The sequence below is a fragment of the Mauremys reevesii genome, linkage group 3 (assembly GCF_016161935.1).
Source record: "Mauremys reevesii isolate NIE-2019 linkage group 3, ASM1616193v1, whole genome shotgun sequence".
NCBI lineage: Eukaryota > Metazoa > Chordata > Testudines > Geoemydidae > Mauremys > Mauremys reevesii.
Genome location: NC_052625.1, coordinates 26,646,548 through 26,658,493, shown reverse-complemented (window position 1 = coordinate 26,658,493; position 11,946 = coordinate 26,646,548). Strand labels below are relative to the sequence as shown.

The 11,946-nt window shown below is 40.8% G+C and overlaps 1 protein-coding gene across 3 annotated transcripts in view; it reads right to left on the bottom strand.

Annotated features, from left to right (window-relative positions):
- Positions 1-476: 476 nt before the first annotated feature.
- The window catches only part of CLHC1 (clathrin heavy chain linker domain containing 1), a 39,341-nt gene continuing 27,871 nt past the window's right edge, over positions 477-11,946 (bottom strand). For all 3 annotated transcript variants that reach the window (XM_039532902.1, XM_039532901.1, XM_039532903.1), the window contains 3 exons: positions 9,867-10,069; positions 1,747-1,926; positions 477-777 (listed from right to left, as the gene is read on the bottom strand). In XM_039532902.1, coding sequence (XP_039388836.1) covers positions 575-777; positions 1,747-1,926; positions 9,867-10,069 — 586 coding nt within the window. In that variant the 3' untranslated portion in view covers positions 477-574. The remainder of the gene's footprint in view (positions 778-1,746; positions 1,927-9,866; positions 10,070-11,946) is intronic.

The window sequence follows — 11,946 nt, the reverse complement described above, 5'->3', positions numbered from 1 at the left end:
CTGGTTGTAAAGGACAACCATTGTTTGAGCTAATTCAGTTTAAACTAAATGGAAGGATAAATAAAAACAGATCTGCATTCTTCCCATTTATATTGGTATTTGATGTTTCCAGCTCTCATGCCCACACCTTTGAAAAGCTCTGCTAATGCAAACCCAGTTTATTTGTTGGCAAAGGCCGTATTTTAATATCTTCCATTTCCCAAGGTTGAAATGCCCGTCTCTTAGCCAGAAATATGAACCAAGTAAGACTCTCATGATTGTCTCTGATGGTGTAATTCAATTGTCAGATGTGCATGTGCAACACTCACTGGAGTTAATAGGAACTGTACACATATCTCTGAAGGCAGAATGTGGCCCTAAGCTACTGTCTTCCTTTCTTCCAGAGGTCCCAAAATTTTATTAATTTCATTGGCAAGGGGACTCATGTGGTGATTCTACTAATTTACGTTTGATGGCAAAAAGAAGTCTCAGCTCTATTTCTGAGTGATCAATGTTTACTATAATTCATACAAGCAACTAAAACAATACTTAGGTTGAATGTTGTTAGAGCTCCCTCAATTGCTTTACAGAAGAACTACAAGAAAACGTGTTCCATTATCTTTACATCATCATCATCATCAAATGGAGAAATCTGAACCACTCCTTCCTGTGAGGTAAGGATTGAGAGGATTTCTTGAGCCAATTTTTCATGCTTATTTTCTGCACATGTATCTGCGATCTTCTTCCAACCTTCCAAGGTACAGACCGTATCATTTAAAATAACTTGTTCCAGTGCATCTGATGAAGAAAAAAAATATCATGTGGTGGCACAGTATTTGCCCTCAATCTGTTTCTGCTTTGCTTATATTAAACAAAGAACAGAAAGAGGCATGATCTTAGGGGATAATATGACCATAGATCAATAATTCTTTTTCTAGTTGGATAAATTCTAAGGCCAAGGACCAAATAAAGAGATAACTGATCAAAAATCTATCAGAAAAGTAGTGTTTACTTTATTTATAAACATTAAAAGCCACATCCTACCACAGCACTGAAAATCATGTCTGAAACCCCACGACCAGCAGAAAGACTGGAGAATGTGTGGCCCAATTCTGCCCTTTTTTTCCCCCTTTTTCTTTTAAGTTAATAGATGTTTTGCTGTTGACTTCAGTGGGAGTAGGATAAGGCCATCAGTTGGGAGTAATCATCACTGCAAGGGGAAAAACCAAATGTGCCAAGTTGCCAAATTACATGGTCAAGAAAGGTCCTTACCTCTAGAAGAAAGTACAGGAACTTGCAGCAGACCCTACCAAAAGTGCTAATCTGAACACAGGACTGAGCAAGGCAGGCTGTAGCAGATGGCAAAAGTAACTTTTTTTTATCTCAAAGGGAGTACTATGAGTAGTGAGATTGCAGAACTGGGCCCATTGTAAACAGAAGGTACTTAGTTATTTTAATCACTCTCCTGTATAGATTAGGGAAAATAGGAGCATCAATGACACAATAATTTATGGATTTGGGGTTTTTTGGAAAGTGACAATGGACACATGGTACAAAGGGAAAAGATTAACTGTGTTTTTAAATTAGCTGAATTAAATTTGTTAACACAATTAAATGATTGTGACCTCAATAACTTTGTATTCATTTTATTGTCATTTACAATTGAATTGCTTTGGAACTTCCCAGATACTGTAATGAAAATAGAGAAATGTTACATTTACATAACTTCACTATAAGTGTCTGTTAATTACATCTTACTGTACTTACTCTTCTCACCCATGTTTATTTCCTCTAACAGTTGTAAACCATGCTCTTTGTGATCAGTATCAATGAGTGAGAGGATCGTAGCCCCAATGGATAATAATGCTGGTTTCTCATTCCACTCTTGAGTTAGACAATGAATTAGCTCAATACTAGGACAGTTTTTCAGTAGGAATAAGTAATCATCTGAAAACAAACATCCAGGTCACTATATATTTGTGGGTGTTCACACAAACACACAAGCATGATAACTCTGATTCTGACCACTGTAAATCAGGTGAAACTTCAATTAAGTTTGTGTAAAACTAGTATACGTGAGATCAGAACCTGATCTCATTTATCTGGAAGATAAGATAAACAGCACAATAATAAAATTCACAGATGGTACTAACTAGGGAAGTGTTGCAAATATCCAAGAAGACAGAAATAATAAGAGATACCTTGAAGTTGTTAGAAATATCGGCAAGAAATAAAATCAGACTGGAAAATGCAACCTAACAGAACAGAGGAATAATAATCTGAAGAAAGATATTAAATGGGAGAGAGATACTTGGAAAGCAGCAATGTTGAAAAGGGGCGTAGGGAATTGCAGAGTACAAAAGTGATATGAACTTGCATTGCTATACAGCCACAAAGAGAAGCTAATGTGATTTTAGTTTGCTTACACAGAGGCATCACATCCCAGAACAGTGAAGTGATAACCCCTCTCTCTATGTGGCACTGGTGAGACTGCACCTACATTAGAATGCTGCAACAGTTATAAGCACCACAGCAGCAGATTCAGCAGATGCAGATTGACATGGACAGGATATGAATACTGTTTACAACCTCAGATACCTGTCAACACAGAGGGTGAAATTCTGGCCTCATTAAAGTCAATGATAAAACTTCCAGGACAAAGAAAAAACATTTAGAGTGGGGCCTAATAGCCTAATTTTGATGGATCTATGATTCTGCTTAAGGTACGTATCTATTGTTTTTGGAGAATTCACACTGACCAGTCTCAGGTACTATAAACATGCCTCAATTTATTTTAGGCCAGTAGCTTAACTTTTTCATTCTGTGGAACAACTTACAAAAGAGAGATCCTCTGCTGAACCACATCCCCTTCTATAACCCACTCCTTCACTTTTCCTACAGCATTCACTATCTCTTCTGAATGTGCTCATAGAACATATTTTGAGGATCAGTGCTTTGCAATATTACACTCTCTTAGAGATATAAATATGGAATAATATGTCATTGCCATGGAACTATCAACCCCCTACAGGCCAAAGTGGATGCTATCCCAAAGTGGCCTATCCCAAAGTCAAAGAAACAGGTCCAATCGTTCTTAGGCTTGGCCGGATATTACAGGCGATTTGTACCACACTACAGCCAAATTGCTGCCCCACTGACAGACCTGACCAGAAAGACACAGCCAAATGCAGTTCAGTGGACTGATGAGTGTCAAAAGGCCTTTAACCAGCTTAAGGCGACACTCATGTCTGATCCTGTGCTAAGGGCCCCAGACTTCGACAAACCATTCCTAGTAACCACAAATGCGTCCAAGCGTGGTGTGGGAGCAGTTTTAATGCAGGAAGGACCGGACCAAGAATTCCATCCTGTCGTGTTTCTCAGCAAGAAACTGTCTGAGAGGGAAAGCCACTCAACGAAAAGGAATGCTATGCCATTGTGTACACGCTGGAAAAGCTACGCCCATACATTTGGGGAAGGCGTTTCCAACTACAAACCGACCATGCTGCACTAAAGTGGCTTCACACCGCCAAGGGAAATAACAAAAAACTTCTTCGGTGGAGTTTAGCTCTCCAAGATTTTGATTTTGAAATACAATATATTTCAGGAGCTTCTAACAAAGTGGCTGATGCACTCTCCCATGAAAGTTTTCCCGAATCAACTGGTTAAAAATTGTTCTTGGAATGTGGGACGTATTGTTAGTTTTTATATAATCAGTAGTATGTCTAAAGGTGCATGTGTTTTATTAACTCTGTTTTCTCCCAGAGCTACCGGAACCAGCTATCCAACACTATCTGTGATTTGGGGGGGCGTGTCATAACTATAAAGGGAAGGGAACAGCCCTCCTGTGTACAATACTCTAAAATCCCTCCTGGCCAGAGACACCAAAATCCTTTTACCTGTAAAGAGTTAAGAAGCTCAGGTAACCTGGCTGACACCTGACCCAAAGGACCAATAAGGGGACAAGATACTTTCAAATCTTGGTGGGGGGGAGAGGAGGCTTTTGTTTGTGTGCTCCTTGTTTTGGGGTTGTTCGCTCTTGGGACTAAGAGGGACCAGACATCAATCCATGCACTCCAAATCTTTCTGAACCAGTCTCTCATATTTCAAACTTGTAAGTAACAGCCAAGGCAAGGCGTGTTAGTTTTATCTTTGTTTTCTCAACTTGTAAATGTTCCTTTTTGCTAAGAGGCTTTACCTCTTTGCTGTAACTTTGAACCTAAGGCTAGAGGGGGTTCCTCTGGGCTCTATGAATCTGATTACCCTGTTCCATCCTGATTTTACAGAGATGATTTTTACCTTTCTTTCTTTAATTAAAAGCCTTCTTTTTAAGAACCTGATTGATTTTTCCTTGTTTTAAGATCCAAGGGGATTGGATCTGGACTCACCAGGAATTGGTGGGGGAAAGGAGGGGGGATGGTTAAATTCTCCTTGTGTTAAGATCCAAGGGGTTGGATCGGTGTTCACCAGGGACTTGGTGAAGAAGTCTCTCAAGACTATCCAGGGAAGGGAGTTAGTATTTGGGAGTGGTGGCAGCAAAATCAGATCTAAGCTGGTAATTCAGTTTAGGGGTTCACATGCAGGTCCTCATATCTGTACTCTAAAGTACAGAGTGGGGAAGGAACCTTGACAGCCTGTCAACATCCATCAATGATACTCAACTCAGTAGTGAACAGAATTTTATCTGTATTAGCTACAATAAATGGGTTTGCTCAAGACAAAAAAGAGGTGGAGCAAATATACATGCATGCCTGATGTTGAAGGAAATCCTTTTTTAATGTAATACACTGGCAAAATTATTGACAAGTTTTTTGAGTTTTTGGCAACTGGCAATTTGAACTTGTGCAACCAACATTTTAAAATCTATAAACATTTTCATTAGTATGCATTCACAGAGCAGCATTCTTTGATCTTTCATAACATATCATCACTACTTTCATCATCTTTGTTCTTCCCACCTGTGATGGTGCACCCCTAAAGGCTTTATGGAAATATGCTTATGGATGTATATATGACATAACTGGAATACGTTTTATGCTACATATGTCTTGTAACATATCTCTGTAAAGGTTATGATCTAATGAATCTATTCATCCTATTTGTATTCATGTATCATTTTTGTATTTGAAGTTAATGAATACTGGCTCTATACTTGCTTGATTTTTAAATAGCCTCAGTAAGGCATTTGGTCAGCTTCTTGAGAAAGGAATGTGCAAGTTAAGTGCCCAATCAAGAAGCACTTAATGGACAATGGATCTTGGAAGGCTCCAATCCACAAGAGAAGTCTACTTGAGGGGTTTGGCTACACTTGCAGCTGTACAGCGCTGGGAGTTAAAGCTGTCTTCGTACAGCTGTGTAGGGAAAGTGCTGCAGTGTGGCCACACTGACAGCTACCAGTGCTGCAGTGTGGCCACATCTGCAGCATTTGCAGCGGTGTTGGGAGTGGTGCATTATGGGCAGCTATCCCAGTGTTCAAGTGGCTGCAACGTGCTTTTCAAAAGAGGGGGGTGGGATGGAGTGTGACAGGGAGCATGGGGGAGACAGAGAGAGTGGATTTTTGACACTGTCAGCTCCCTGCCTTGCAAGTTCTAAGGACTTGAAGATACACAGCACCAACCTTCAATCATTTTAAAAGTTTTGACCCCTTCCCCCACCCCTCTCATTCACTAAATACAAATAGCCTTCAGACCAGATAAGCAGCTGCTCCAAAACGGACCCTCCCTCCCCCACTCCGGGCTGCTTCTCTCCTCAAACAAACACTAGGGGATCCCCCCCTCCCTGCATCTGCTCAAGCAAACAGTAGCTGTGTTTGTTTTTTAGATAAGCAGCTCCAGGAGCCCTGAATTCACAACAAAACAAAGAGAGGCATCACAACAAAACAAAGAGTGTTAGCTTTACTTAAAAAGCATTATGGGAAGGTTCCGGAGGTCAGTTACAGCATAGTAAGATTAATCACTGTTTACACTGGCACCCCAGCGCTGCAAGAGCAGTGCTATAGTCGTTATTCCCCAGGCCGAGGTGGAGTACAGCCAGCGCTGTAGCCAGGGAGATACAGCGCTGTATGTGCCTTGCCAGTGTGGATGGGGAGTAAGTTACAGCGCTGTAAAGCTACCACCAGTGCTGTAACTCTCAAGTGTAGCCAAGCCCAAGGACGTTCAAGGTAGCATGTGAACCATGGCTGCTACCTGTAAGTTCTGAGTCATGCATGGACATGTGACTTCCCCATGTGACTCCAAGACTCCATTTTGTAGCTGGAATTCTACACAGGGGGAGGGAGGGGTATCCACTCACACGAGAAAGTCTATTTAAACCCCTGGGAGACCCCTCCATTCTGTCTTCAGCTGGCTCAAGAGATAGCTTCTCCACCCCCAAGGATACCTGAAAGAAACTGGAACAAAGGACAGTAACTACAGGGGGTGTGAGTGACTGCTGGACCCAGACTAGAAGGAGACTAGTCTGTAAAAGGAAGCTTACTGGAACACCTCTGAGGGTGAGGTTTTATCTCTATTCAGTTTTCTTACAGTATTAGGCGTAGACTTGCGTGTTTTATTTTATGTTGCTTAGTAATTCACTTTGTTCTGTCCATTACTACTTGGAACCACTTAAATACTACTTTCTGTATTTAATAAAATCACTTTTTACTTATTATTTAACCCAGAGTATGTATTAATACCTGGGGGGGGGGCAAACTGTGCATATCTCTCTATCAGTGTTATAGAGGATGAACAATTTATGAGCTTACCCTGCATAAGCCTTACACAAGGTAAAATGGATTTATTTGGAGTTTGGACCCCATTGGGAGTTGGGCATCTGAGTGTTAAAGACAGGAACACTTCTTAAGTTGCTTTCAGTTAAGTCTGCAGCTTTGGGGCATGTGGTTCAGACCCTGGATCTGTGTTGGAGCAACTTGACATGTCTGGCTCAACAAGACAGGGTGCTGGAGTCCCAAGCTGGCAGGGAAAGCAGGGGCAGTGGTAGTCTTGGCACATCAATTGGCATCCCCAAGGGGGTTTCTGTGATCCAACCTGTCACACCACCCATTTGCAATATACAGAGGATGAATGTTCCACTATATAGCCATATTGACAAAAAACAATGTTTGTGAAAGTTACACTGGAAAGTCACACTATAGGACTGTCCAATGTATTTTTCAAAAACATAATATCTGAATTTAGGGTGACCAGATGAGAGACGTGAAATATCGGGATGCGGGGGGAGGGGGAGGGGTGCAGGTGGAGCAACAACAACAATAAACAAAAACAAAAAAACCACAAGAGCCGGCGGCGGAGGAAAAAACAAAAACAAAAGCAAAAAAAAACCACACACACCAAGAGACGCTGGAGCACAGGAAAAATTGGTGGGGGCTGAGTACCTACCGGCAGCTCCATGCCCCGCCCCCTGGAACCAGCTCGCCTTCGCTCTGCCTCCACCTCCCCTGAGCTGGCTGCCGCGTCCTGCTTCTCCCCCCTCCCGCCAGCACTTGCGCCACCATACAGCTGATTAGCACAAGCCTGGGAGGGAAGGGTGAGGAGGAGGAATGCGGCATGCTTGGGGAAGAGGCGGGGTCAGGGTGGGGATTTGGGGAGGGATCCAATAAGGCAGTGAGGGGTTGGGGCTGGGGGCGGGGATTTGGGGAGTGATCCAATGGGGGAGGGAGGGGCGGAGTCAGGGTGGGACCGGGGTGGAGTTGGGGCGGGAGGGCATGAGCCCCCTCCACCTGTGCGCTGGAGGGCAAAATACCGGGACAATTCGTGTCCTGACCGAACATCGGTCAGGACGCGGGACAAACAAGTAAATATTGGCACAGTCCTGATAAAATCGGGACATCTGGTCACCCTATCTGGATTACACAGGGCAAAGTCATTTTTGAAAAAGTCTCTAGGCCAAATCCATAGCTGGTGTAAATCAACATAGTTTAATTTATATTCAGTGGAGCTACACTGATTTACAACTGCTGAGAATCTGGAGTATAAACTTAAATATTTTGAGCTATCAGTTAGAAATAAAAGCATTAAATAAAGCGCTGCATAATCTCTTTTGTAAAGGTAAAAACCAGCAAGTGTACATCTAAATAGGCATGCAACTGCATGCGCTTTCAATACAAAGCTGTAAGGAAATGTGATTAAATGAGAGTAGAAACATATGGAGTGAAATTCTGGCTCCACTGGCAAAACCCTTGTTGACTTCACTGGGGCCAGGATTTCACCCTTGTATAGGATATGACTGTCTAGTTGTGTGTTCAACTGTGCTTTCCATCATAACTGATCAAGTGTCTTCACTTCCAAATTTAGGCCCTAATCCTGCTAAAACTTAGGCATATGCTTAGTTTTACTTGTTCTGTATGTCTAAATGCTTGCAGAATCAGGACTTCAGTCAATGTATTTGGATGCAGAATGAATCTGATTATGGTTTGACAAAAGAGAAAAGTACTTACTTCTAAAATGTAGTTATCTAAAATACAGAGCTATAGTAGTTCTTCAATCTTATACCCATGTTCCTAGCATGAGAGTGGTGAGGGGGTTTTCTATAGTTTAACTGCTCAATATTGGCTCCTGTGCAGAGCTTCCAAACTGGAAATGTGCATAATTTGGAAACATTAAAAAAAATGGGTAGTGGTTGTGGGTTGTTCTATTACATCTAACTAAATCTTAAAAGAATAATTATTACAGCTAAATTATTTCTTCTTCTCCAAAGTTACAAGCTGCGACACCCCTACTCACAGGGACTCTGACATCAGGGATGTTGCTATAAAAATATACACCGTTATCTATTTATAAAAGGTACTGAAATGCTACATAATGTGTGTGTATAAATGTATAGACACATATATACACACATACATAAAAAGTTGGGAAGAATGGCAAGAGAACGCAAGAAATAAAATACTTAATGAGAAATGTGAATAATAACTAGTAGAGAAATCCAAAAATAAATTAAAGGGGTTAGTGAATTAAAACACTCCTAGTTTGGCCAATATTCCTTAGGCTTTAAAAGACCTTGAAGTTGCAGGTCTGCTATGCAATGACAATGCCAGATGCAGTCAGACAGCTTTTAAACATGATTCTTTTGGAGACAACAGGATCTAATATACTGGTGTCAAAAGCAACAAACGATGGATATTTCAAGGATTTTAGCCCATCAGATAAAAACCTCAGGACATTTTCATGTCAAACTAGACAGAGGAACTCACTAATGACATTCTATATCAAGTTTGGAGAGAAGGGCTTTGCCAAGACAGAGGCTGGGCATACTTAACTGTCAGAATTTGCTTTATAGACATCTTCTCAGAGGGCCTGATTCTACACTGCAGTGCAGCTTGTGTACAGAGTGTAAAATGGTGCCATTATGATTTGCCAGGGTTTTATAACCAGTCTGCACAGGTGCAAATGACCCTCAGAACTCATTAGGCAGTTATCTCAGTTTCTATTATCATATTTAAAGAATTTCTCTGCAACCTCTAGTTATCAGATTAATGAATCTATGCTAAAATTACACATAGACCAAACTAGCCTCTTAGATTTTGAAACTTTAGGCTATGGAGTCCTGTACCAATCTCACATTAGTCTCTACGGCAGATCAATCGGGAGCTACTGAAGCACGGTTCTCTGAAAAAATTCCCTATTTCCAACTGAACTAGTCACTTTAGTTGCTTTTAGGGTAACATTTCTAGTTATTTATATTATTTACATATGCAGTGGAATGTTAAGAGCCAAATACTGCTTCCATTAGACTCAATGAGAACAGAATTGGATTTTTTGTGTGAATTTAAAATGTATCATTTAAAAATTTAGTCCAAAATGTCACCATGATAAGATTTAATTTTTAAACCTGAAATAAACATTTGGTAGAAAAATGATGAAAGACAATATAATAAATGCTCTGTGATTTACCTAAAGTGAGCTGTTTGAATTGCTGTATATAATCCATTGCTCCACAAATTTGGCCTTGTTTACACAAGCACAGAGCAGCTTTCTTGTGCACGCCACACTGACTGTAGGCAATCTGAGCCAAAGCCAAGCACTTGGACTTGTTGAATGGTTCCACCTCCCCATAATCATAAATCACATCCCCTGCTGCCTCACAAAACGTCAGCCTGAAGAAAACAAGGTAATAAAACAAACCAGATAGTTATTAGTGTGTTTTCATAACTCTGGAGCACTTCAGAATCAGGTATAATAGAACTGGATTGTGTGTGAAAATACCAGACTGACTGCTCCCCTTCAGCTCTTGTGCCCCTCTGCCCTTGTGTCCCACTCTGCTTCTGAATTAGGTTGTCTCCTCCTTCCCTTTCCACGTGCTTGGGCCACAGCAGGCAGAGATCTAAGAGCACAGAACAGACTGGCTCTTCACCAATGCCTGGTGCCATGTTAGCCATTGGTAGTTGGAATGGGCAACTGCAGCCCTTGCAGCTCTCCTGTATTTGTGTGATTCCAGTTGGGGTGCAGGGATGTGTATGGGGAAAGGAAATGTGTGTTACGCCCACTTTGTGACACCTGGCAAGTCAGGCAAAGAGTCTGCTGCTGTTGAGTTGGGAACCTACTCAGTGCATTCTGTGAGGTAGACACATAAGAACCTCAGAGGATACTCAGTGCAGCTGGCATGAAGGAACTGTGTGGGGCTAGAACAAGTTCAGTGCAGACAAAATGTCTGGATATTTTAGATGTTTATAACTTGGCCAAATTTGGATGGACTGCCTCAGGGGCAGGAAAAAACACCTCCCTGACTCCAAAGCTACTCTGACAAATTTCAAGTTCATACTCCAATGCATGGAGGCTCCAGAACTCTTCAAAGAAAAGTTGAGAAAAAATTTTTAACATTGGCAAAACAACCTACTTTTCCCTAATATCATTCTCAGAAATGGTTTTGTTTAAACTTTGCAAAGAAATTCGGACTGAGGCAGACATCTGGCATGGAAAATTTCAGCGTGAACAGGTAAAGCTTTGCAAAGTACAAGCAACTGAAAATGGGCTCTTATGATGGAAAGTGTTAGGCACCCTTAACTTTGGTGTTGATACCAGCTCTGCCTATAATTCAAGTAATTTTAGATTTTTTTTAAATATTTGTACAGTCCCATTCTAAAGTCATAATAAAGCACTTCAGAGTGTGCATCAGGCTGAGACATCTTTACTAACCTTATAGTTTTGGCAAAAGGATGTAGGTCTCCTGTCCTCCTGCACATACAAGGCCTGGCTTGACATTTCAACATGACAATATAATTTCCAAGTGTCCTATTAATTTAGCAATGACTATAATTCTAGTGATAAAATATGCTATAATGGCTCTTTTGGAAAGATTACTGCATGTGGTAAGATAAGCCATAAAGAGAAATGCCCCATATGTCAGAATTCTAATTAGATTAATGCCATGCTGAACAGTGGAAATCTCCCAAACTGTTCTTGAGGGATTTCCACTATTTTAAGATGCATCTGAACTGGATCTGGAAAATAGGTTCCTTCCGGTTTAGGATTTGATCCAAGAGCAAAATTGCAGAGGCACTTTTAGTTCTGGAGATTCAAATTTGAATACTTCAACCCCCACAAATGAAATACAGGGGGTGGAGGATAGCTTTGAGTTTCCAGTTCAGATGTCTCTTGAAGTAACTGTACTACATACTGTATAGATACTGCTGTTATTATAGAAACAGTCACATATAAGAGTAAAACAAAAACTTCTAGCTTTTCCAATAGCCACAGGTTTCTAATTTTTAAAAAATGGTACCAGAACAAAAAACGGTCTCAGAATCTGATTTTCACTTAACTTTTTACTATAGTAAAAGGGACCTGAAACAAAATTTTGGTCTGCAGAGATCTAACAAGGCTGATATCTTAAATGAAATGTTGCATTCTGCAAAAATAGCTTTACATGCTGTTCCTTTGTCTTGGTTTATAACACGGTGAATTTAATAAATGGCATCAAAGAAATGTATCTGTGAGATTACCATTTTGTGATATTGTGTTTGCATGGTTCTAA